General features: G+C 42.1%; 1 protein-coding gene across 3 annotated transcripts in view; it reads left to right on the top strand.

Moving 5' to 3' along the window:
• The window catches only part of CPEB3 (cytoplasmic polyadenylation element binding protein 3), a 208,777-nt gene that overhangs the window by 1,570 nt on the left and 181,122 nt on the right, over positions 1-26,085 (top strand). For 2 of the 3 annotated variants that reach the window (XM_017894705.1, XM_017894704.1), the window contains exon 1: positions 25-478. In XM_017894705.1, the coding sequence (XP_017750194.1) occupies positions 119-478 (360 nt within the window). In that variant the 5' untranslated portion in view covers positions 25-118. Of the gene's footprint in view, positions 1-22; positions 479-26,085 lie in introns of those variants that run through there. The other variant, XM_017894706.1, reaches the window with a different exon arrangement.

Raw genomic sequence — 26,085 nt, 5'->3', positions numbered from 1 at the left:
CACAGCCGGCTCAGCCCCGCAGGCGCAGCCCCCGCAGCAGCGCCGCTCGCCCGCCAGCCCCAGCCAGGCGCCCTACGCGCAGAGGAGCGCCGCCGCGGCGTACGGCCACCAGCCCATCATGACCAGCAAGCCGTCCTCGTCTTCGGCGGTTGCAGCCGCTGCTGCCGCAGCCGCCGCCTCGTCGGCCTCGTCCAGCTGGAACACGCACCAAAGCGTGAATGCAGCCTGGAGCGCACCATCCAACCCCTGGGGCGGCCTGCAGGCGGGCCGGGACCCTCGCCGGGCGGTCGGTGTGGGCGTGGGTGTGGGTGTCGGGGTGCCTTCCCCGCTCAATCCCATCTCGCCACTCAAAAAGCCCTTCTCCAGCAACGTGATTGCGCCGCCCAAGTTCCCTCGCGCGGCGCCGCTCACTTCTAAGTCCTGGATGGAGGATAACGCTTTCCGGACCGATAATGGTAACAATCTGTTGCCATTTCAGGTAATGCTCTGATGCACCTGCACACTCCTTCCCCCTGCCCTGCTCCTTTTGCCCCTTCTCTGACTTTTAGTCGTCTACCCGCGTTTATTTAAAAAGAGCAGCAATGTCCAGCCAGCTCCTCTTTCTCCTTCCGAAGCCTCCAGTTCTTTAGGGCTGTTCCATTCTCGGAAGATGAGGTTGGGAGAACATTGCGATTGGTGGAGGAATCGTATTCGTCCCTTCAGGGTAGAAGAAGCCGTTTTCTTTTAGTTTATTTTCTCCTTCATGGTGTTTGTACCTCTTATTTTGACTTCCTTTGACAAGTAAAGCTGCAAGTGTGTGGCAAGGTGCCGGCGTAGTCCCAGGATGAGTAGGCTGAGATTCCTATCATTTTGAGTAGCTTACACATTTCAGGTTATGCAATCCTGAGCTCAGGGTGCCGCCTGCAAGCTGTCCACACCCAAACCACCCTGGCTTTACTCTTAAAGAGGTTAACAACCCTTGAGTGGTGCTATTTCAGACGGTTGCATATGCTCAATTGAACTAATGTGAACACATGTGTTTATGTCTCGCTAAGGTGCTAGAATCATTAATAACAATCAGCATATTGCCCCTGCTGGGAAAATTATGAGTGTGAGATTCCAATAAACACTCACAACTGTGTAAGGCAAGAAGGTGGAAGAGTGGAAATTCTAAGGGCAACCCTTTCCATGTTACCTAGAAGAAGGAATTTTTTTTTTTTGCAAGAGGTAAGAGACAATAGGACGTGACCTTCAGAGCCATATTGCAATGGAGTCTATTTGCTAGCTAGCACTGAAATATTTAAAGCTGCAGTGTCCTTCACCAGTTGGATTAAGAAGACAATACAGATCAATTACATCATTTGAAACTGGGCAAAGTGAAAGTCTTGCAACTTTAATGAAAAATGAGTCTTGTGTCTTGGTGTTAAATGCCAATGAAAAACTCAGGAAGTGCCCCAGACAAAAAGGTTGAAATGAAGAATGTCCTTATTTCTGTTCTTGCTGTCTGATCTAGTCCACAGCCATTGCAGTTGGCAGCATCCTGGGCATCTTGGGTTGGAAAGGTGTAGTAGGGGTGTGTGTTCATGGGCGACTTTTGCTCCCAGGCAAACACTTATCCTTCACGTATAAGTTGATTTGGCTGTAAGCTTCTAGGCTCAGTTAAATAAAAAGGGGAGAGGGGAAGGCCTCCAACAAGACCCAATTTGGATGGTCAAGGAAATGAAGCAGAAATCCTTTGAGGACTGCTTGGTAGAACTGACAATTTGACAGAGGTATAGTGTCAGGTGCAGTTGCAGCCTTCATCTCTTTACATTGCAGATGTTTGGAGTGGCTCCCATTCATGAAGGAAGAGATGAGGTTATTGAGAAGAACATGACTCTCTAGAGTAGTGATTTTTAACTTTGACAGTTCAAGGGAGTCCCTGAAACCTCTAAATTGTGTATATGAGAGTTTTTAATGAGAGAGGATCTTCACAAGAAATTTTCACAATGATCCTTCAGGAATGGAAGATTTTAATATTAAGTTGTATTTCTTCCCATTCTAAAGTTTGTTTATTTTAATAAAATGAAGAGATCTTGCAAGATGGGATTCGTTTCATAGACAAAAGGAGGAATTTGCTTTCTGGAATTTATGTGCTTATTTTTCGAGGGGGTAGGGCAGGGAGGCTGCATTTGGTAGGAGAGGCCCTCTTTTTCTAACATTCTCTCTCTTTATTCTCATGCTCCCTACCTGAGTTCAGTCCTGGAGGATAACCTAAAATCTTATAGGGAGTTTTGGGAGCTGATAATGTAGACAGATCTTGTTATCTTTTTCTAGGAGTTGACTCTGAATACAACTAGCTGTTGGTGAATTATCTCCTGGCATGGGGATTAGCGAGAGATTAAATCTACATAGTTTCCTCAAACCTGATATTGATGAGTAGTATAGGGATTGCCAGTTGTTACCCAGCAAACCATTCACCAGTGATGCTAATAAGAGCCAAATGGACTGGATTGAGTTTAGTCTCATCTTTCCATCCCTGGTGATGCTATTAGATAGGCAAAAATGGCCAAAAAATTTGTAGGAGGACAGATTTTATTGAAAATTGAGCATTATTTATTTGGCCTCAGGAAGAATTACATATACATTATGTCTCATTTCTTTTTCATAAAACGGAGCTTAGGGTGTTGAAGCAATTTTAGGATCAGAGGAGGAAGTTGGTTGTGCTTTGGCTGGAATATTAGACTTGGTTTCTATTGATAACTGTACCAAGTTTGTCTTAGAAACAAAGAACACCTGAGTCTTGTGTGCAGAATTTTGTGTATGTGCATTTGTTGAAATAGTTTTTCTAAAAAAGGAAGAAAATAAGTGGTTCTGATGACATTTCAAAATATTTATTCTGGCAAATGTGATTTTACTTAAATCAGAGTTTATAGAATACCAACTTTATTTTTTATTTAACAGACTTTTTGAGCTATTAATAAAAGAATCTACAGTGATCTACTCTAATGTATGTTAAAATTTTTAAAGAAACCCATTCTACCCTGCACTGCTGCTTTTTTGCCAGTTTCTACCAACACAATAGATTTTGAGTAGCTTTACTTACTTGGTTTATATTGTAAAAGCAATCACTATCACTGTTTTTTGTTTGTTTGTTTTTTTGAGACAAAGTTTCACTTTTGTTGCCCAGGCTGGAGTGCAGTGGCATGATCTTGGCTCACTGCAATCTCTGCCTCCCCGGTTCAAGCAATTCTCCTGCCTCAGCCTCCCAAGTAGCCGGGCTTAAAGGCGTCTACCACCACGCCCGGCTAATTTTTTATATTTTTAGTAGAGACGGGGTTTCACCATGTTGGCCAAGCTGGTCTTGAACTCCTGTCCTCAGGTGATCCACCTGCCTCGGCATCCCAAAGTGCTGGGATTACATGCATGAGCCACCATGCCTGGCCTAGCAATCACTGTATTTGAATGTTGTTTTACAAACTATAATACTTCTTTATTCTAATAAAGTTGATTTGTTTCCCTGGGTTTTGGTGACTGCTTTCTTAGGGATTACTTTTATCGAAAAGTCACTTCATTTCTATAAATAGGGAAGCTGAGATCCTGAGAGGTAGAGTAACTGAACTCAGGTCCTACAGCTCTAGCTAATTTTGTTGTATGTGTCCTTAACGTCCATGTAGTGCAGGTGCTGTCCGGTAGAATTCATTTTAAGTAAGATTCTTTTTGGATTCCATTCAAAGGGACTTAGTGAAGTTTTCTATTAGGCCGATGCATCTTAGTGATGTATCTCTCAGCAACAGAGCTCAGGAACAGTGAGGCACTGCACTGGGGGGAATTATATGTATGAGTCTTTCTATATTTCTATAAGACAAGGAAGCCTAGGTATGTATGAGTTTGGCGCGTAAGTAATTGAGGGTTTTGCCATTACTTTTTTGCCATAAAAGTATTTTATGCTGTCAAGAAAACGTTAGGAGGGACTTTTGAGAGCACCCATTCTAGACTGCTCATTTTACAGAGGATAAAATCAAAGTCCCAACATGTGAGGTGACTTACCCAGGTTCAGGTTGATAATTTCTGTCAGAAGCAAGCTTTGACAGCAGATTGCCTGGATTTAAATCTCCACTTTGCCAGTTACTGGCTTTGTAATCATGAACTAATTATATAAACATGCTGGCTCTCAATTCTTCACTTGTAAAATGGGAATAAAATGTGAAACTAAATATAAGTGCGTAGCACAGTGCCTGGCCCATAGTAAGGTATCCCATAAATGTAAGGTTATGACTATTGTTATTGTAATGGTGACCATAGGTTTTGCATGATCTTGTCATAATATTGATTACTGATTTTTTTCTTTTTTTTTTTTTGAGACAGTGTCTCACCTTGTCACCCAGGCTGGAGTGCAGTATGCAATGTTGGCTCACTGCAGCCTCCACTTCCCTGCCTCAGCTTCCCAAGTAGCTGGGATAACAGGTGCCTGGTACCATACCCAACTAATTTTTGTATTTTTAGTAGAGATGGAATTTCGCCCTATTGGTCAGGCTGGTCTTGAACTCCTGACCTTAAGTGATCTGCCTGCCTTGGCCTACCAAAGTGGATTACCAGTTTTTCATACAGTGCATTCTAAATATCCCCAAACTTCAGTGTAATGCCATTTGTTCTTTTTTCCTATCTGATGGTACCCTCATGATCAGAGCCTTTGGCCATCGTAGTAATGTGATGATCCAGCATTTACTTATGGGCCAGGCCCTGTGCCAAGCACTTTACATCTAGTTTCTCACTGGAACTCCTTTGAGATAGGAACTCCTTTGACATAGGAGGACTATTATTATTCTTGCTTATTTTTTTGTTTTGTTTTTGTTTTTTGGGGGGACGAAGTCACGCTCTGTCACTCAGACTGGAGTGCAGTGGCGTGATCTCGGCTTACTGCAAACTCTGCCTTCCAGGTTCAAGTGATTCTCTTGCCTCAGCCTCGTGAGTAGCTGGGATTACAGGTGCGCGCTACCATGTCCAGCTAATTTTTGTGTTTTTAGTAGAGACAGGGTTTCACCATGTTGGTCAGGCTGGTCTCGAACTCCTGACCTCATGATCTGCCCACCTCGGCCTTCCAAAGTGCTGGGATTACAGGCATGAGCCACTGCGCCCGGCCTATTATCCTTGTTATATTGACAAATAAATTGAGGTTCAGTAAATTTACACTATTTGTTTAAGATCACAGCCAGTAATTGGCAAAGTTGCCTCCAGAGCCCATGGCTCCTACTCCCTTGACTATTCTACCTCTAGGGCATCCCTTAATAGTGCAGTGTAGATGTAAGAAACTGGACTGAATCTGTACTTGACCCTATGAGATACGCTGGAAGTTGTGTTTTGAAAAAATTTTGTATTTGTAGAAATGCAGGAAGAAAAAAATACAGTGACTGTAAATATACCACCATGATGATTCACCAGTTATAATTTTTTCTGTTTACTTTATATATTTTTGAATATTATGAAATCAAAGTCCCGAAATAGGAAGTGACTTACCCAGGTTCAGGTTGATAATTTGTCACAGAAGCAGGCTTTAGCAGCAGATTGCCTGGATTTAAATTTAATTTGGAAAAAAAAATTCACATTATTCCATGCTTTCTGTCTGTATCTCTGCCTTTATCCCTCTCCCCCCCTTTTTTTTTTTGAGACGAAGTCTCACTCTGTTCCCCAGGCTGGAGTACAGTGGTACAATCTCGGCTTACTGCAAGCTCCACCTCTGGGTTCAAGTGATTCTCATGCCTCAGCCTCCCAAGTAGCTGGGACTACAGGCATGCGCCATCGTGCCTGGCTGATTTTTGTATTTTTAGTAGAGATGGGGGTTTCACTGTGTTGGCCAGGCTGGTCTTGAACTCCTGACCTCGGATCTGCCTGCATCGGCCTCCGAAAGTGCTGGGATTACAGGCATGAGCCAACGCACCCAGCCTATCCCTCTCCTTTTCCTTCTACTCCCAAGTTAAAGGTGATTGCAGAGAGTTTTTTATTTTATGACATGTCTAGTTAAATATAACTTAGTATTAATTTTGCTGGTGTGTTATCAATAACAAAGGAAGAAATTTCTTACATGAATTCATGGGAATACAAATGATATTAAAAACAAGACAAATATGCCTACTCATAATAAATTTTAGGAAATATCAATGTTTTTCAAGTAGTTTGTGTTCCTTTTCCTTTTTTTTCGAGTAGTTTCTGTTCCTTCCATTTCTTTTTTTTTTTTTTTTTTTAAAGACAGAATCTGTCACCCAGGCTAGAGTGTAGTGGCATGATCTTGGCTGACTGCAACCTGTGCCTTCCCTGTTCAAGCAATTCTCATTCATCAACCTCCCAAGGAGCTGGGATTACAGGTGTGCACCACCATGCCCCACTAGTTTTTGTATTTTTAGTAGAGACAGGGTGACGGGGTTTCACCGTGTTGGCCAGGCTAGTTTTGAACTCGTGATCTCGAGTCATCTGCCAGCCTCGGCACAAAGTGCTGGGATTAGAGGTGTGAGCCACCGCATCTGCCCCCCCCCCCCTTTTTTTAAGACCATCTTTTCAGGAGGTAATATAAATTGTCTTGTTTATGCTTGCTTTTGAATAAGGATAGTATGACCTAGATTTAAGACTCTTTTCTAGTTGGTTTCTTAACTACTGTTTCAATGCAAAACCACTTTAAGGTCCACTCATCCCCACAAACTGTTTCAGAACCTGTTATGACATGGTTGATATGAACACCAGCAAAACTACATATCTATTTTCTATTTAAAAGAGGGATTGGTTAGGAAATATTAGGTTTTTGTGCTACTAGAAACGTTAATATAAAACTATGCACTTCAAAATTGCATGTTGAAAAGTGGTTAGCTTTGTTTAAACTCTTTTATGACTTCGTCGTGAGTTAGTACCAAAGAACCCTCTTAGAAATGTAATTTACATATCCTCTGACAAAGACACAAATTTCTACTTACATAGCTTTCTCTGTTGGTTAGCCAATTTGATGTATTTCTTTTATTTTTTATTTTTTTTTTGAGACAGAGTTTTGCACTGTTGCCCAGGCTGGAGTGCAATGGCACGATCTCTGCTCACTGCAACCTCTGCCTCCCAGGTTCAAGCAATTCTCCCGCCTCAGCTTCCCAAGGAGCTGGGATTACAGGTGCCTGCCACCATGCCCGGCTAATTTTTTTTGTATTTTTAGTAGAGACGGGGTTTCACTATGTTGGCAGGCTGGTCTTGAACTCCTGGCCTTGTGATCCGCCCACCTCAGCCTTCCAAAGTGCTGGGAATTACAAGTGTGAGCCACCATGTCTGGCCCAATTTGATGTATTTCAAGGGCTGTATAAGGTGTAATGCTGTCCAGTTGGAACTGGTTTTCATTGCTAAGTTGATTTTTTTTATAGTGTTTTGATCTACAGGTATCAAAAGATTATGCTTTGTTGCTCAGGCACGGTGGGCTCATGCCTGTAATCCCAGCACCTTTGGGAGTCGAGGTGGGTTGGTATCACCGCTGAGGCTCCCAGGAGTCTCAAGACCAACCTGGCCAACATGGTGAAACCCCGTCTCTACTAAAAAACTACAAATATTGACTGGGTGTGGTGGTGGGTGCCTGTAATCCCAGCTACTTGGGAGGCCGAGGCAGGAAAATTACTTGAGCCTGGGAGGTGGAGGTCGCAGTGAGCTGAGATCATGCTATTGCCCTCCAGCCTGGATGGCAAGAGTGAAACTCCGTCTCAAAAAAAAAAAAAAAAAGTGCTTTGTTTATTGCAGTATGAGAAGTTTGAGGCTGGGTGCGGTGGCTAACACTTGTAATCTCAACACTTTGGGAGGCCGAGGTGGATGGATCACCTGAGGTCAGGAGTTCGAGACCAGCCTGGCCAACCTGGTGAAACCCTGTCTTTACTAAAAATGCGAAAATTAGCTGGGCGTGGTGGCGGGCTCTTGTAATTGCAGCTACTCGGGAGGCTGAGGCAGGAGAATCACTTGAACCCGGGAGGCGGAGGTTGCAGTGACCTGAAATTACGCCATTGCACTCCAGCCTAGGCAACAGAGCGAGACTCTGTTTAAAAAAAAAAAGAAAGAAAAAAGAGAAAAAAAAGGCAAAGTTTGATTTTACTGAGGAAAGAGAATTAGATGGAGGGGAGCATACAGTAGTGGACAACCCATGAAGCTTGGAATAAGGAAAACACTGGTTAAAGCCTTGGCTCTCTCACTAGTGATGGGGTCAAGTCACTTATCCAGTGATTCTTTTTCCCAGTCTGCGAAAATGGAGGGAAGGAGTGGGGGAGAGAGAGTGGACAGAAGGGAAAAGGAGGAGCTGGGAGAGGAGAGGGAGCCTAGCTTCAGGGTTTAGTTTGTGAGAGAATGTATACAAAGTGTTCTGAAAATTATATACTGTTAGAGGAATACTGTTGTGGCTTTTGGATGCCTGCCCAACTTCTGTAATTGTAGTCAGAGTTAGAGTTTAAAAGAGGAAATATTGTTGATATTCAGTAGTCCAAAGTTAAACACTAGCTGATGGCATATAGTGGAGGGGGCTAGAAAGAGGCATGGAAGAACGCTGAAAGGCACTTTGTATATTAGGGTGACTGCCTATTCTAGAAAGCTAGTCATGGTGGTCTGAAGACGAGGGAGTATATATAGACTTATGTTACACTAATGGTGGAGATGTGTGACTATCTGCTTGTGCTTGTGGCTGACTCACCAATGTAAGTGTAAGGGTTTTCCTGGATCCATGAACATTTTAATTGGTGATGGGAGAAATGCTTAAACTCTTAATTTTCTGACTGCTACAGGGTTGGGTTGATTTTGATGGTTCTGGAGGTATCAAGGGTCTAATTTGAATCTCCTTACCACCATTTCCCTGTAGGCCATGCCTGACTCTCTGTAGGGGCCAGCGTGGTTGTCAGAGTTAGAATTCAGGATGGAGCCTCAAGTTTTGATCTTGAGAGTTGAGGTAATATAGCCATACTTATAGGAGGCTTTCCTGAGGAGGTTGCTGTACTTGCAGTAGAAATCAGCCTCACAAGGAATTTTCTACAGCTGGTCCTTATACCTTGTGGGTAGCTGCTTCTGTGAGGGTTCAAATGCCACATTTCACCTATTATACTTCAGTTCTGCTACATTTAGTTTTCACACCCTTTAGTGTTTTTTATGGTGCTGGGCATTTAAACTTCTTAATGTGAAACCATTCTAATATTTGCATTTTGTTAACTTGAAATGGGGAAGTACTAGTGAATTAAAGTACTACGGTAACTTAGCATCTTGGAATAAAGCCTACTTTTCTCTCCTAAAAAGCACTATTATATAATTCTCAGAAATAATAAATATTATTATATAAATGCTTGTTGGCAGGCCTCAGAGGAGAGAAACAGAAATGGGCACAAAACAGCCTTTATATTATTTGAAGTGATCATAGAATTAATACACACAAAAGGAAGGAAACATTGTGTACTGATTATGTATGCATAGGGCTATTGTGTGGCCAAATAGCTTCATTCCTCAAGCATTCAAACTCATTTCAAGGTCAAGATCAAAAACAAGTAACTCCCTGTCTGCAGTAACTCAGTGCAACTAATTAAATGGTCAATGCCATGAAGTAAATCAGTGCCTAGAAGTGCCTGACACTTAGTCACTTAGTAGGTATTCATTAAACGAATGAATGAACATTTAAACCAAGTTATAATTTTGTCCTTTATCTTTACAATGTGGTATATTTAATATTTTTGTGACAGATTCTCCATTCTAGTATTTCTTTCTTTTTTTTTTTTTTTTTAGACAGAGTTTCGCTCTTGTTGCCCAGGCTGGAGTGCAATGGTGCGATCTCGGCTCACCGCAGCCTCTGCCTACTGGGTTCAAGCAATTCTCCTACCTCAGCCTCCCAAGTAGCTGGGATTATAGGCGTGTGCCACCATGCCCTGCTAATTTTGTATTTTTTTTTTAGTAGAGATGGGGTTTCTCCATGTTGGTCAGGCTGGTCTCAAATTCCTGACCTCAGGTGATCCCCCACCTTGGCCTCCCAAAATGTTGGGATTATAGGCATGAGCCACCGTGCCTGGCCATTCTAGTATTTCTATACAAGGTTATCTATAGAATATGGAAACATAGGTGAATGTACATAATATTATAAAGGATATCTTCAATTTGTAAAAATATAAAATATTATGTTCCCCAGACTTTATGGACACCCCATAGTTCTGGCCTGTGACTTCGTATGTGTAGGTTTGGAATGCCAAGAAGTAAGCAGAGTTCTTGCTTTGTCATAAAAGGTTTATGACAGCCAATAAATGGGAACACTAGCTTATGTCTTAAGAGTTAGATTTTTCTTTATCCGTTTATCGTTGATCAACTCATTCTTTTGGAGTTAGTTTATCTTGTTATGGTGATTTGGTTTGTTTCTGTACTTGTCATGTCGAATTATTAACAATAGAGCAGACTAGAATGAGAGTCAGGATAATTTTGACAATAACACTTAGAAATATTAAGGAGAAGGCTGGGTGTGGCTGCTGAAGACTGTATTTGCAGCACTTTGGGAGGCCAAGGTGGGAGGATGGCTTGAGCCCAGTTGTTCAAGACCAGCTTGGGCAACATAGTAAGACCCTGTCTCTAAAAAAAAAAAAATTTTTTTAATTAGCTGAGCATGGTGTTATATGCTTGTAGTTCTAGCTACTCAGGAGGCTGAGGCAGGAGGATTGCTTGAGCCCAGGAGTTTGAGGTTATAGTGAGCCATGATTGTGCCACTGCACTCCAGCCTAGGTTACAGAGTGAGACCCTGTCTCTAAAAAAATTAAAATTAAAAAATTTGCCGGGTGAGGTGGCTTACTCGTGTAATCCCAGCACTTTGGGAGGCCAAGGTGGGTGGATCACGAGGTCAGGAGTTCAAGACCAGCCTGACCAACATGGTGAAATCCCGTCTCTACTAAAAATACAAACATTAGCTGGGCATGGTGGCACGCACCTGCAATCCCAGCTGCTCAGGAGGCTAAGGCAGGAGAATTGCTTGAACCTGGGAGGCGGAGGTTGGCAGTGAGCCAAGATTGCACCGCCGTACTCCATCCTGGGTGACAGAGCGAGACAGTCTCTAAATAAATAAATAAATAAATAAATAAGGAGGACATTTTCTGGTTTGTTTGACAAAGAACAGGTTAGAGTAGGCCCATTCAGGCAGTCATTGATTCCAGGCATGTGAGATTAGAAAGCAGAGATGTAAAAGGCAAATAATTTTCTATCTTAAAGATGTGCTAGGGTTTTTGAGGGCTGATTAGGGATGGGAGGGAATATTTCAGAGGAAACATCTTAGTGATCTGACAATTGAATCCCCTGCTCAAACGTTAGGAGTCCTAGTTCTTAAGTTTCAGATAAGCAACAATTAAAGGAGACAAGAGGTAATGTATCTAGAAGCACCTCTCTTTTGCAATCTGGAGTGGAACATTTATTTTCCTTTTTTGGACCAGAGAAATATAACCTAGATAAGCAGATAATTTAAAATAGTGAAAACCAGTAAAGTTTGTGAGTTTATGGAGGAAAGGCTGACAGATAATGTTTGGATCATTTATTATAAATCTGTTTCTGTGTTCGCATTTCATTTTATGGGTAGACTGTTCAACTCTTTGCCACATCATTGTTTAAAGCAATTATAGGCTGGGTGCGGTGGCTTATGCCTGTAATCTCAAAGCACTTTAGGAGGCCGAGGCAGGCGGATCACCTGAGGTCAGGAGTTCGAGACCAGGCTGGCAAACATGGTGAGACCGTGCTCTACTAAAAATACAAAAAATTAGCCAGGCGTGGTGGTGCACGTCTGTAATTGCAGCTATTCACAGGCTGAGGCAGGAGAATAGCTTGAACCCGTGGGCGGAGGTTGCCCCACTGTATCCAGCCTGGGTGACAGAGTGAGATTTCATCTCAAAAAAAGAAAAAAATAAAATAAGTAAATAAAGATGTTGTAACTAGTAGAATCCTGAGGTCTGATAAACAGTTAAGAAGGATAACATTAGGTAGTATTTTTGTTAACCCTATAACTATTAAGGAATTCCCTGATCAAAGGGATGGGATTTACATTGTTAAGTTTCTTTTGGCACCTGTGTTCAAAATCATAATCCATGTGCTCCAGCTTTTGGGTGTTGTATTATTTTGATGTCCTTCTCTAAACAGATACTACTAACACAAATATAGGGGACCAGAATGCCAGTACTGGCATCACACTTTCCATATAAATTATTTTATGTAATCCTTACACATTCTTGTGAATTAGGGATTATTATCCTATTTGAGACTCAGAGAATATTACCTAACTGGAAGTAAGAACTCTCCTCCGCTCTCCCAACCTCAGACCACAGAGGTAACCGGGAGGGGAGTGCAGTCTCCCAGACCTTTTGTTTTGGAATTTCACAAACATACAGCACTCTAGAGGAGGGGCTTATTAGTTTTCATTTTATAAAAATAGGACAAAGTGCCCATATTGTGCAACAACCTTGCTTTTCAAGTGAACAGAGTATTATTTCTGTTTCCTTTCTGTGCATATACCATATACAGATTTTGACAAAATTGGGGCTCAGTCAGGAGGCGCTGCAACTCTGAAGGGGGAGGGGGCGGAGATCCAGGTTCGCACCCTGCTCCCTGTTCCCTCTATCCCTTCCCCCTCCTTCCAGGCCCCACCCTGCCAGGCCCCTTCTCCCAGCTCCTGGCCCCTCCTGTGGGTCTCCTCCCTGAGCCCCCACTCTGCCCAGGTCAGCCCTGCTCTCTCCTGCCTCTCCCTCAATATGCCTTTAATGTTCTAGTCTTTCCCCACATCTTCCTTAATTCCTCTTATACTACATTGTCTTTATAGTATCCATCACTCACTGTAATGAGCCGGTTTATTTCGTTTTGTTCTAACGCACTAGAATGTAGGCTCCACAAGGGCAAGGACCTTTTCACTGAAGTGTCTCCAGGGGCTGTGACAGTACCTGAGATATTTTGGGCACATGGTAAATATTTGTTGAGTGTGTTGATGATTTACATTTACAAATGACTGATTAGGCATTTATTGGTCATTTGCATGTAGCTACCAGTGTGAGTAATTAAAACATTTAGCTGGTTTCTACCAGGTGTAAGGCTGGTAGGAATTAAAGTTGAACCATACATTTCCTGTTTTCAGACAACTCCCTGACAAACATGTATTAAAATATAGAATGATAAGATCTAAAACAAGAGTGTGTTATATGCAACAAAGAGAGTTTGTACTTGAATCAGACAAAGGAATGATTAAATTTGTGTGTGGTTGGGAAATCTCCAGGAAAGTCTTCAATAGTTTCAGGCATTTTCAGAGTTTTTCTGATTTTGAAAGTAATACCTGTTAAGTATTTAAAGTTTGAGAGGGAAAAAACACAGATAAAAAACCCCAATTGCCCATAATTCTTTTTTTTTTTTTTGAGATGGAGTCTCGCTCTGTTGCCCAGGCTGGAGTGCAGTGGTGCAGTCTGGGCTCACTGTAAGCTCCGCCTCCCGGGTTCAAGCAATTCTCCTGCCTCAGCCTCCTGAGTAGCTTGGATTACAGGTGCTCGCCCCACCACGCCCAGCTAATTTCTGTATTTTTAGTAGAGATGGGATTTCACCATGTTGGTCAGGCTGGTCTCAAACTCCTGACCTTGTGATCTGCCTGCCTCAGTCTCCCGAAGTGCTGGATTACAGGTGTGAGCCACCACACCCAGCCAATTGCCCATAATTCTGTTAACCAGGTACAAATACTCTTAATGTTTTGATGTATTTTCTGTTAATTATCTCTTTTTTGTGTAATTTACATAGTGGAGATCATTCTGTTTATGCAGTTTTACCATTTTATAGCCATATTTTTAAACATTTTATATAATTAAATGTATAAACATTTTGATGATTACATAATATTCCATTATGGGAATCCATTATAACAAAATGTTAATCCATTATATAAAATGTTTTCATATTTGGAGGATTTAGATAGATTTTTTTGTTTTGTTTTGTTTGAAATAGTGTCTTGCATTGTTGCCCAGGCTGGACTCCAACTGAGTTCAAGAGATCCTCCCACCTCAACCTTTCAAGTAGCTGGGACTATAGGCATGTGCTACTATCATACTCAGCTGTTTTCAGTTTTTGAATATTGAACATAATGCTGTCATGAACATCTTTAGGCATCATAATACTTTATTTAGAGGTAAGTGGGCAGGGTTTGACAGGCAGGTCAGAAAATGGGGTAGGGGGCTGGGCGCAGTGGCTCATGCTTGTAATCCCAGCAGTTTGGGAGGCTGAGGTGGGCAGATCACAAGGTCAAGAGATTGAGACCATCCTGGCCAACATGGTGCATCTACTAAAAATACAAAAATTCGCTGGGTGTGGTGGTGCACACCTGTAGTCCCAGCTACTCAGGAGGGTGAGGCAGGAGAATTGCTTGAACCCGGGAGGTGGAGGTTGCAGTAAGCCAAGATCGCACCATTGCATTCCAGCCTGATGACAGAGCATGACTCCACCACAAAAAAAAAAAAAAGAAAATGGGGTAGGTTTCGATTTTTCAAAAAAATTTATACATATAAATTAAGTATAAATATATAGTTTGTATCTAAACTATATATAGCTTTATATAAATTATTAAATATTTATATATTTAATAATATGTATTTTATATATTAAATAATAAATATATATTTAATAATTTATATAAAGTTATATATAGTTTTTTTTAGAAGTCAGGTGGTCTTGCTCTGTCACTCAGGCTGGTGTGCAGTGGCATGATCATAGCTCACTGTAACCTCAGACCCCTGGACTCAAGCGATCCTCCTGCCTCACCCTCCCTGGTAGCTAGGACTACAGGCGCATACCACCATGCCCAGCTGATTTTTAAACTTTTTGTAGAGACAGGATCTTGCACTCCTGGGCTCAAGCAATCCTTTCACCCCAGCCTCCCAAAGTGCTGGGATTATAGGCGTGAGCCACCTTGCTCAGCCAGGGTTGTTGCTGTTGTTTCCAGCAGAGGGACTAACTTGTGTACAGGCAAGAAACAACATGGTGTGCTGACAGAGCAAGAGATTTAGGGTAGGGGTTAGGCAAGAAAGTAATGAGGCTGGAGAAGTAGATAGGTGCCGCCAGATCACAAAGGGCATTCTAGCAGTCCGTGTCTTCAACTTTCTCGAGTGAGGAACATTGAAGGATTTTTAAGCTGAGAAAACATAGTTATTGTAAGGCTTTTTAAAGTTGATGAGTGAAGTGATCGCATCTTTGTTTCAGAATGATTACCCTAAGATATCTTTGTCAGGAACCAAACTCAGGAAACCAAACTCAGTTAACATGGGAGAACCTAAAGTGATTAAAAGGAAGGGACAGATTAAGCAACAGTCAGGGGCGTGGTGGCTCACGCCTGTAATCCCAGCACTTTGGGAGGCTGTGGTGGGTGAACACTTGAGGTCAGGAATTCGAGACCAGCTTGGCCAACGTGGTGAAACCCCATCTCTACTAAAAATACAAAATTAGGCTGGGCGTGATGGTTTGCACCTGTAACCCCAGCACTTTGGGAGGCCAAGGTGGGTGGATCACAAGGTCAGGAGTTCGGGACCAACCTGGCCAAAGAGACCAACCTGGCCAACTTGGTGAAACCAAGTCTCTACAAAAAATACAAAAATTAGCTGGGAGTGGTGGCAGGCGCCTGTAATATCAGCTACTTGGGAGGCTGAGGCAGGAGAACTGCTTGAATCCGGGAGTTGGAGGTTGCAGTGAGCCGAGATCACATCATTGCACTCCAGCCTGGGCGAAAGAGTGAGACTCTGACTAAAAAAAAAAAAAAAAAAAAAGGCAAAAATTAGCCAGATGTGGTGGCAGGTGCCTGTGATCCCAGCTGCTTGCGGGGCTGAGGCAGGAGAATAGCTTGAACCCAGAAGGCGGAGGTTGCAGTGATCTGAGATTGTGCCACTGCACTGCAGCCTGGGTGACAGAGCGAGACTCCATCTCAAAAAAAAAAAAAAAAAAGGAAGTAATTAGGAGGCTACCTGGAAGGACTTGGTGATTACTTGCATGTAGGAAATAAAGGAGAAGGAGGAGTCTAGAATGACTGCCAGGTTTTTGGTTTAGGCAACTGGGGAAAATGATTTAGAGGTGGAAATGGTTAATAGTGGCAGATTAGAATTTTCATGACTCATAAATCAGGTGGGTTTTAGAGTAGAGGAATTTCAGAAAGGAAGGCCATGTGTTGGGTATATTTGAACAAGTGATTTGACGTCTCTTACTCACACATGCTTTTGTGTGATTCTTAATGTGTGGAAAGGAAAACCTTATGAGGATAGATTACTTTGTGGACTACTTATTAGAACACTACATCTTAGAGAAGGAACAACTACCATTCTAAGTGAAGAGCTTTTTCTGACTCTAGCCTGGTTTTCCTAAATTGCACTCTGAGAATTAGAGTATGTGTTAGTTGTTTAGTCATCTTGTTTGTGGGTTATAGCCTGGCATTGCAAAGGACAATAAGGAATTCCTAACCAATTAATCATGTGGGAGGATTATACACAATAAAGTAAATGAAACCTGCCATCCTTTATTATTTAAGTTGAATAGAATCACTGATAAATCAGTGGAGGTTATTAGCCAGTCTGAGATATCATTAATAAGGTCTTAGCAAAGTTGAAATTAGATCTTATGGAATTTAGTTCTACTGTTCTAATACAAGACTTGGTTTTCTAAATGGGTATAAAGACGATGAAATGCTTTGCAGCTTGGAGTGGGTAGAGTCATAGGTTGATGAGTTTTGAGGTGGAGGTGGGGAAAAGGGTACAGGAGCCACCAGAACTGCATTTTATGTGTGCATTTGTATTTCTAGGGAGAGAAGTGAGCTGTAACATTCATTAAATTTTCAAAGGGGTCCATAACTTAAAAATGGTTAAGAAATACAGATACAGAGTAAAAGCACTGCTACATGGCACCCAACAATATGGCACCCAATGCAGAGTTTTAAGATTTTCAAACGTAGACATCTCTTAAAGTTTCTCTTTCTCCCTCTTCAGAGCTGAGAGAATTCCTGCTGAACTTTGATAACTTTTTGAATAAATGAAGTCTGATTACTGTTGTATCTAGCTTTTCCTAAATTCAAATCTAGCAAATTCAAATTACTTTTCATCAAATAATTTTTTGGCATTCATTCCATTGGTTTACATATATTTAAGTCACATAATTACAATAATACTGACATTAAAAAGGTTTAGAACTGAGTGCAGAGGCTCATACCTGTAATCCCAGCACTTTGGGAGGCTGAGGTGGGCGGATTGCTTTAACTCAGTAGTTCGAGACCAGCCTGGGCAACATAGCAAGATCCCCTATCTACAAAAAATTAAAAAAAAAAAAGAGGTTTGGAGACAAACCTCTACCGTCTGTAGGTAAGCTTGCAATTCATCTGGTGGACAGAAATTTGTGGTCTTATTGGTCATGAATGTTGAATGTGCTGTGGATATTTTTTATAGGGAAGATAAAACACAGAGGTTAATCTGGAAAGTCAGATAAGTGAACGTCTTCGACGGGGTAATTTATAAATAATAGAAATTTTAATACTTCTCACAATTCTAGAGGTTAGAAAGTCCAAGATAAAGGCACTAACTGATTCATTGTCTGGTAAGGCCTCGTTCTCTGCTTCATGAATGGTGCCTCTTTCTGTGTCCTCACATGGCGGAAGGGGCAGACACACACCCTTCAATCAATGTCTCTCTCTCTCCCTCTTTTAAGAGATGGGATCTCATTGTGCTGCCCAGTCTGAACTTGAACTCCTGGGCTCAAGCTATCCTCCTGCCTCAGCCTTCTGTGTCGCTGGGACGACAGGCCAATCTTTCTTATAAAAGCTGTAACCCCATTAATGAGGGCAGAGCCTTCGTGACTTAATTATTTCCCCAAAGGCCCTACCTCTTAATACGTATTATCACATTGGGGAGTAAATTTCAATGTGTGCATTTTGGGGGTATACCACATTTGGACCACAGCAGCAAAGCTTCTGCTGTAGTAGATGCTTGTTATATAGTTGAATAAACAAATGAATTTGAAAGTTCTTTTTTTTTTTTTGAGACAGAGTCTTGCTCTGTTGTCCAGGCTGGAGTGCACTGGCGTGATCCCGTCTCACTGCAGCCTTTGCCTCCCGGGCTGAAGAGATTCTCCTGCCTCAGCCTCCCGAGTAGCTGGGATTACAGGCACCTGCCACCATGCCCAGATATTTTTTGTATTTTTAGTAAAGATGGGGTTTCATCATGTTGTCCAGGGTGGTCTTGAACTTGTGACCTCAAGTGATCCGCCTGCCATGGCCTCCCAAAATGCTGGGATTACAGGCACGAGTCACCACGCCTGGCCTGAAAGTTTTGATTCAAGAGTGAGATGTTGTTACACTTCTGGTACAGGAGTTATAACTCAGAAATATTAACTTGTCAGGTATTGCTGTTTGTATACATGACCTCCTTTCTTTAGGGGAACATTTCTACTCTCTGCATTCACTTATTTGGTGGTGTTATGATCTTAGGTCTGTTCCTACTATTGTAACCTAATGAAATGAATGGAAAGTAGAGCTGGGGAAAGGAGTAGGAGTTGGTGGTTTATGGAGCAGAGGGGCATCTGTGAGAGCCCTAGTTCTGGATTTTTCAATGGTAAACCTTCAACTCAGAGAAGCTTGCTAGACTGGTAGATGATGTAGTGTTTTTTGTTTCTTTGTTTAGCTTTGTAACCAATTATCTACTACTTATAGGCTGGAATGGAAACCTAACCATCATCTATTACTTTGTTTCTATTGGTAAAAAGCCCGTTTAACAAAAGAGCATTTCAGAATGCAATTTGTTGAAGATGTTTAACATCCAGGCCTGGTAAGAACAATTGACTACCCTTTTGCGAGCTCTAAACTCTTTTTCAGCATGGTAGTCTGTGTATATGTAAATGAAAACAAAAGGATCCTGTCTTGTTTACTTGTTTTGGAAGGAGGTTGTTATTTTTTCAACATGGCAGTTTAAGATGTAGGTTTACCATGTACTTCATTGCCATAGTGCTCATTCAAAGGGAAAAGTTATCTGGGTGGGATGGGGGTGGGGTGGGGAAGGCTTTACTATTTAAATCTATGGAATGGCATTATCAAAATAGTTGAATCTAGTTAAAAATCGTTGGCTTTTATGTTGCAGAAACACAATCTAAATAATTTCAGTGATTTTACATTGCTGATGAAACATTATTTTGAATATTTGTCAAATTAAACTTTGTGTTAATTTTAAACAGAACACAGACAGATACTTCAGGTGGTTACAAACTAAAACTTTTAGTGAATGGAAAGTTTTAAATTTTACTTTCGTACACATTACATATTTAACATTTTAGAAGATTTGGGGCTGGATGGGAGATTGTTTTTTTTTTTGAGACGGAATCTCTGTTGCCCAGTCTGGAGTGCAGTGGCCCAGTCTCTGCTCACTGCAACCTCCACCTCCTGGGTTCAAACACTTCTGGCTCAGCCTCTGGAGTAGCTGGGACAACAGGCATGTGCCACTGCACTTGGCTAATTTTTGTATTTTTAGCAGAGATGGGGTTTTGCCACATTGACCAGGCTGGTATCGAACTCCTGACCTCAGGTGGTCTGCCCACATCAGCTTCCCAAAGTGTTGGGATTATAGGCATGAGCCACCATGCCTGGCCTGGAGATTGATTTTATCATATTTTGATCTAGAGTTTCTCAACATTTCAAAGATGCGAGCTCATCAGAAGGTAACAAAATTATTTAGTTCACATTGTAGAGCTTACTGCCTGTTTTCTACTTATTTGCCAGTGCAGATAATTCTGTTTTACCTATCAATTCTGGTGTGATCCAGAATATGAACTATTATTCCAGAGTAGCTATTTTAAGGTAGGTGAGTCATGCAGGTATAACACAAGCTTTTTGTTTTAAAATGTAACGGGATATCTGATATTCTGCTTTAGGCTGAGATTCATTATATGTGAAAAGTAGAAAACAACTTTTAGGAAATTATAGCTTAAGGTCAAAAATTCAAGGCCTGTGGTTAGGATTAAAGGCAGAAAAATTTCTTGATAGTGAATATATTCCTTCACATTGTGAGGTATAATGGAAGGTTGAAGCATACAAGGAGGTTGAGGTGACATACTCTGTTAGTGGGACATTAATAATAAAGAATGTATTGAATACTGAGACATCAAAGGACACTGAAAGACAGTGAAGATTTCAGCAAAGAGGACAAAGCTGGGTAAAAGGATGCTACGGCTTTTGTTACAATAATTAAATATTTAAAAGGGCAGCCATTTTATACGGTCCAAGAAATTAAGCAATTGCCCATTTTATATTCCAGTTTTACGCAAGCAAGCCATAGGCAAGCAAGCTGTATTAGGAATTTATATTAAAAAGTTTCTTCTAGGGGTGTCATAAGCAAGTTCAAAACCCAATCTTTTAATCTCTTGGGGCATGATCATAATATTCATGATGCCCCGAAGACACTTCATGTTTGTTCCAAACCGTCAAAGTATGTTCAACATAATTTGCATTGCATATGTTATTAATCTGGACTGATGACTTCTCACAGTAGTCAGTATTGTAGAAAGATAAACTATATAGAAAAGTTATGCACTATAGGTCTATGTTCACCTGAGCCTTAGGAAGTCCAGGCTGCAGTGAGCTGTGATCACACCACTACACTCCAGCCTGGGTGGCAGATTGAGACCCTGTCTGAAAAGGAAAAAAAAAAAAAGAAAAGATGGGGAAGTGGAACTGCTGTGAGGTCAGGCCCTGGAGTGAAGGAGAGGTCTCTTCATGCTATAGAGCACCCTATGACAATCTCTATTGTTCTTACTCTATAGGATTCACAAAAGGTCTTTGTTCAACAGTTTATGTTGGCCTCTTGTGGGTAATTCACTTGTGGGTAGGCTGGAGAACAGGATCTATGCTTGTAATGGTTTTCGTTAAAACACAGATCCATGTCTCAACTTTTTATATACCTACGCATACACATATGGACATATATCCATGCATCCTGTAAGATTGAGTAGGAGATATTTTCAGTAGACCATGTAATGGCAAAGTTGTATCAGTTATCTAAAAGTCAAAATTTCTCTTTGATTTTGTTTTGGGTGTTTGTTTGTTTTTGAGATGGGAGTCTCACTCTGTTGCCCAGGCTGGAGTGCAGTGGTGCAGTCTCAGCTCATTGCAACCTCCACCTCCCGGGTTCAAGCGATTCTCCTGCCTTAGCTTCCCAAGTAGCTGGAATTACAGGCGTGTGCCAACACACTGGGCTATTTTTTGTATTTTTAGTAGAGACGAGGTTTCACCATGTTGGTCAGGCTAGTCTCAGATTCCTGACCTCGTGATCTGCCCACATCGGCCTCCCAAAGTGCTGGGATTGCAGGTGTGAGCCACTGTGCTCGGCCTTCTTGTTGTTTTTGAGACAGGGTCTCCCTCTGTCACCCAGGCTACAGCGTACTGGTGTACAATCACAGCTCACTGAAGCCGTGACTTCCTGGGATCAGGTGATCCTCCCACCTCAGCCTCCCGAGTAACTGGGACTACAGGTGTGGACTATCATGCCCAGATAATTTTTTGTATTTTTTGTAGAAGCGGGATTTTGCCATGTTGGCCAGGCTGGTCTCAAACTCCTGGGCTCAAGCAGTTTTACTGCCTCAGTCTCACAAAGTCCTGGAATTACAGTCCCAACCTCTTTGATTTTGAAATACTGTTTTGTCAGTGGTCATTTATGATCGTTTGTTGTTAATATGAATTTATTTTATTTTTAAATTTTTTTTTGAGGCAGAGTTTTGCGCTTGTTGCCTAGGCTGGAGTGCAATGGCACGATCTTGGCTCATCACAACCTCCGCCTCCCAGGTTCAAGCGATTCTCCTACCTCAGCCTCCCAAGTAGCTGGGATTATAGGCATGTGCCACCACGCCCAGCTAATTTTTGTATTTTTAGTAGAGACGGGGTTCCTCCTATGTTGGTCATGCTGGTCTTGAACTCTGGACCTCGGGTGATCCACCCACCTCAGCCTCCCAAAGTGCTGGGATTACAGGCGTGAGCCACCACGCCCAGCTTGTTAATATGAATTTAATTTGATTTCTTGAGTACTTATTGATGGTAGAGACTTGAGAAGCATTCTGGGAGTCAGAGTTGCAGAATTTATTGTGAATCATCATGTTGATAAATCAATTAAATATGTTAATATTTAGATGCCAACATAGTGGTTTATGTCACTAGTGCATGACTCTCAAGTTGGGATTTTTATTCTGTGCATATACGTGTGTGTGTGTGTGTGTGTGTGTGTGTGTGTGTGTATATATATATATATATTTTTTTTTTTTGAGACAGAGTCTTGCTGTGTCACCAGGCTGGAGTGCAGTGGCACGATCTCGGCTTACTGCAACCTCCGCCTCCCAGTTTCAAGTGATTCTCTTGCCTCAGCCGCCTGAGTAGCTCGGACTACAGGCATGTGCCACCACGCCCAGCTAATTTTTGTGTTTTTAGTAGAGATGGGGTTTCACCATGTTGGCCAGGATGATCTTGTCTCTTGACTTTGTGATCCGTGCTCCTCGGCCTCCCAAAGTGCTGGGATTACAGGCATGAGCCACCACTCCCAGCCACCAAAATATATTTTTTAAAATGATTTTTATTCTGATGTTCTAGTTCAGGTTTCATAGGATTTGGAGAGTATCTGATATCTTTGTTTATTTAAAAAAAAATCAGCTGGGTGCGGTGGCTCACGCCTGTAATCCCAACACTTTGGGAGGCTGAGGTGGGCGGATCATGATGTCAGGAGATGGAGACCATCCCGGCCAACATGGTGAAACCCCGTCTCTGCTAAAAATACAAAAATTAGCTGCGCGTGGTGGTGCACGCCTGTAGTCCCAGCTACTTGGGAGGCTGAGGCAGGAGAATCGCTTGAACCTGGGAGGTGGAGGTTACAGTGAACCGAGATTGTGCCACTATACTCCAGCTTGGTGACAGAGTGAGACTTGTTCTCAAAAAAAAAAGTTCAGGTGTCGTGGCTCATGCCTGTAATTCTAGCACTTTGGGAGGTCGAGGTGGGCAGATCACAAGGTCAGGAGTTCAAGACCAGCCTCGCCAACATGGTGAAACCCTATCTCTACTGAAAATACAGATAATTAGCTGGGCGTAGTGGTGGGCACCTGTAATCCCAGCTACTCAGGAGGCAGAGGCAGGAGAATCACTTGAACCCGGGAGGTGGAGGTTGCAGAAGTCGAGATCGTGCCACTGCACTGCAGCCTGGTGACCGAGTGAGGCTCTGTCTGCAAAAAAAAAAAAAGCCGGGTGCAGTGACTCATGCCTGTAATCCCAGCACTTTGGGAGGCCAAGGTGGGTGAATCAGAAGGTCAGGAGTTCGAGACCAGCCTGGCCCACATGGTGAAACCCCGTCTCTACTAAAAATACAAAAAATGGCCAGGCGTGGTGGCTCAAGCCTGTAATCCTAGCACTTTGGGAGGCCGAGGCGGGCGGATCACTAGGTCAGGAGATCGAGACCATCCTGGCTAGCATGGTGAAAGCCCGTCTCTACTAAAAATACAAAAAAAGTAGCTGGGCGTGGTGGCGGGCACCTGTAGTCCCAGCTACTCAGGAGGCTGAGGCAGGAGAATGGCGTGAACCCGGTAGGTAGAGCTTGCGTGAGCCAAGATCACTCCACTGCACTCCAGCCTGGGAGACAGAGCAAGACTCCATCTCAAAAAAAAAAAAAAATTAGCTGGGTGTAGTGGCAGGTGCCTGTAATCCCAGCTACTTGGGAGGCAGAGGCAGGAGAATCGATTGAACCCAGGAGGTGGAAGTTGCAGTGAGCTGAGATTGCACTACTGCACTCTAGCCTGGACAACAGAGTGAGACTCCGTCTCAAAAAAAAAAAAAGAAAATCTTTTCTTGGCACTGTGGCTCACGTCCGTGATGCTAGCTAGCACTTTGGGTGGCCCAGGCGGGTGGATCACTTGAGGTCAGGAGTTTGAGACTAGCCTGGCCAACATGGCGAAACCCTGTCTCCACTAAAAATACAAAAATTAGCCAGATGTGGTGGCATATGCCTGTAATTCCAGCTCCTCGAGAGGCTAAGGCATGAGAATCACTTGAACCCAGGAAGCAGAGGTTGCAGTGAGCCAAGATTGCACCACTGCACTCCAGCTGGGTGACAGAGCGAGACTCTGTCTCAAAAAAAATAATAGTAATAATAAAAAACTTTTACTGATGTTGAAAATGCTGAGAAAGTTGAAAAAAAATTGTTAAAATAAATTTGAGCCAGGCATAGTGGCTCACACATGTAATCCCAGTACTTTGAGAGGCCAAGGCGGGCGGATCACGTGAGGTCAGGAGTTTGAGACCAGCCTGGCCAATATGATGAAACCTCATCTCTAGTAAAAATACAAAAAAAATTAGCCGGGTATTGTGGCGCATGCCTGTAATCCCAGCTACTTGGGGGACTGAGGCAGGAGAGTTGCTTGAACCTGGGAGGCGGCGGTTACAGTGAGTTGAGATCACACCACTGCACTCCAGCCTGGGGGACAGAGTGAGACTTCATGTTAAAAAAAAAAAAAATTGAGCGGTATCTTAGTTCATTTGTGTTGCTATAACAAAAATACCACAATTTGGGTAATTACAAAGAACAGAAATTTATTTCCTCACAGTTCTGGAGGCTGGGAAGTCCAAGATCAAAGTTGCCAGTGGGTTTGGTGTCTGATGAGGGCTCCTCCCTGCTTCCAAGATGGTGCCTTGTTGGTGCATTCTCCAAAGAGCATGCTGAGTCTTCACATGACAGAGGGATGGAAGGTCAAAAAAGGGCTAAGCTGGTTCCCTCTAACCCTTTTGTAAGGCACTAATCCATGCATGAGGATGGAGCCTTCATAACTTAATCATTTCCCAAAAGACCCCCCCACCTCTTAATATCACCACAATAGAGATTAAGTTGAAGACATGAATTTGGGGGGACATTCAGACCATAGCAGGTGGGATGGGTGACTGGTGAAAAGTGAAAATGGCTGTGTGTTGCTTGAGATTAATATGTGTGCAATGGTAAAAAGTTGAAAGTTGAGTCGTATGTATGGTTTTCTGTTTGGTGATTTTGGAGATAAATTTGGCTTTTTAGAAGTATGGCCTATATTTCTGTAATTCTAGATTGTAAATGTGACCCTGAATTGCAGTCAAAATTGCAGGGTATATAATTCACTGTGTACTGGGGAGATTTGGGGGACTTCAACTAATTTGCCATATTATAATTAGCTCTAGACTAGGAGATTTACCCTAGTTGTTGGGCTTTAACATAGTATTCTACTGAGTCCTGAGACTGTTGGAAAAAGTAGTGGAGATGGCCATGTTTGTTTTGTGTTTCACTTAAAATCTGCTTTAAATAGTCAGGAGTTAGGTGTCAAATCATAAAAATAGTAAGGTTCTACAAAGTCTGAAAATTTAGGACATGTTTATAGCCTGTTCTTAAGATTAAGCTTCAATGAAGTTGATATATTATGCCTGTTGCTTCTACATTAATCTTATGTTCTCCTACTCTACCATTCCAGGAACTGAAATAAGGTAGATTGCTACAAGTATGGATTTTAATTTCAGTAATTTAAATCATTAGAACAACTTATTTATAAATTACCCTTTTCAAACCAATCTTCTTTGTTTGTGTTTGTTAAACTTAATGAATCTCCAACACAACTTATTTCATTTACAATTCATATTCATTGACTTTTGTTAAAGCCCCACGTAAACCCCACTAGGGAAATCTGTTAATTATATAAAACTGAGTTTCCTAAACTTGCTGAGCAAGCACTACCTTGACAGAGCCTCAGGAGTATCTTAGAAGAAGGAGTGTCTTAGGATGGGAGAAGTTAGGGTACTTAATAAGGTTTTGGGGACTGGGGTTACTCATAATGTGGTTTTAGGGCAGAAGTTAAACAAGATTTGGGTGGGGATTGGTAAAATGTATAAACTGGCCTAGTTGCTGAAATAGTCACTAGACTTTAACTTTGGAATGCCGGAATTTAAGCAGAGTTACCATGAACTCTGTCTGTAGCAGTGCTATCTAAAGAAATAGACTGCAAGCTGCATAGATCATTTTAAATTTTCTAGTAGCACATTTGAAAAGTAAAAAGAAACAGGTGAAATTAATTTTATTTTTTAAATTTTATTTATTTTTTCTAGAGATG

The sequence above is a fragment of the Rhinopithecus bieti genome, unplaced genomic scaffold (assembly GCF_001698545.2).
Source record: "Rhinopithecus bieti isolate Rb0 unplaced genomic scaffold, ASM169854v2 scaffold_25740, whole genome shotgun sequence".
In the NCBI taxonomy this organism is placed as follows: Eukaryota; Metazoa; Chordata; class Mammalia; order Primates; family Cercopithecidae; genus Rhinopithecus; species Rhinopithecus bieti.
The sequence above is the reverse complement of the archived record's forward strand: the minus strand, read 5'-3'. Positions and strand labels throughout refer to the sequence as shown.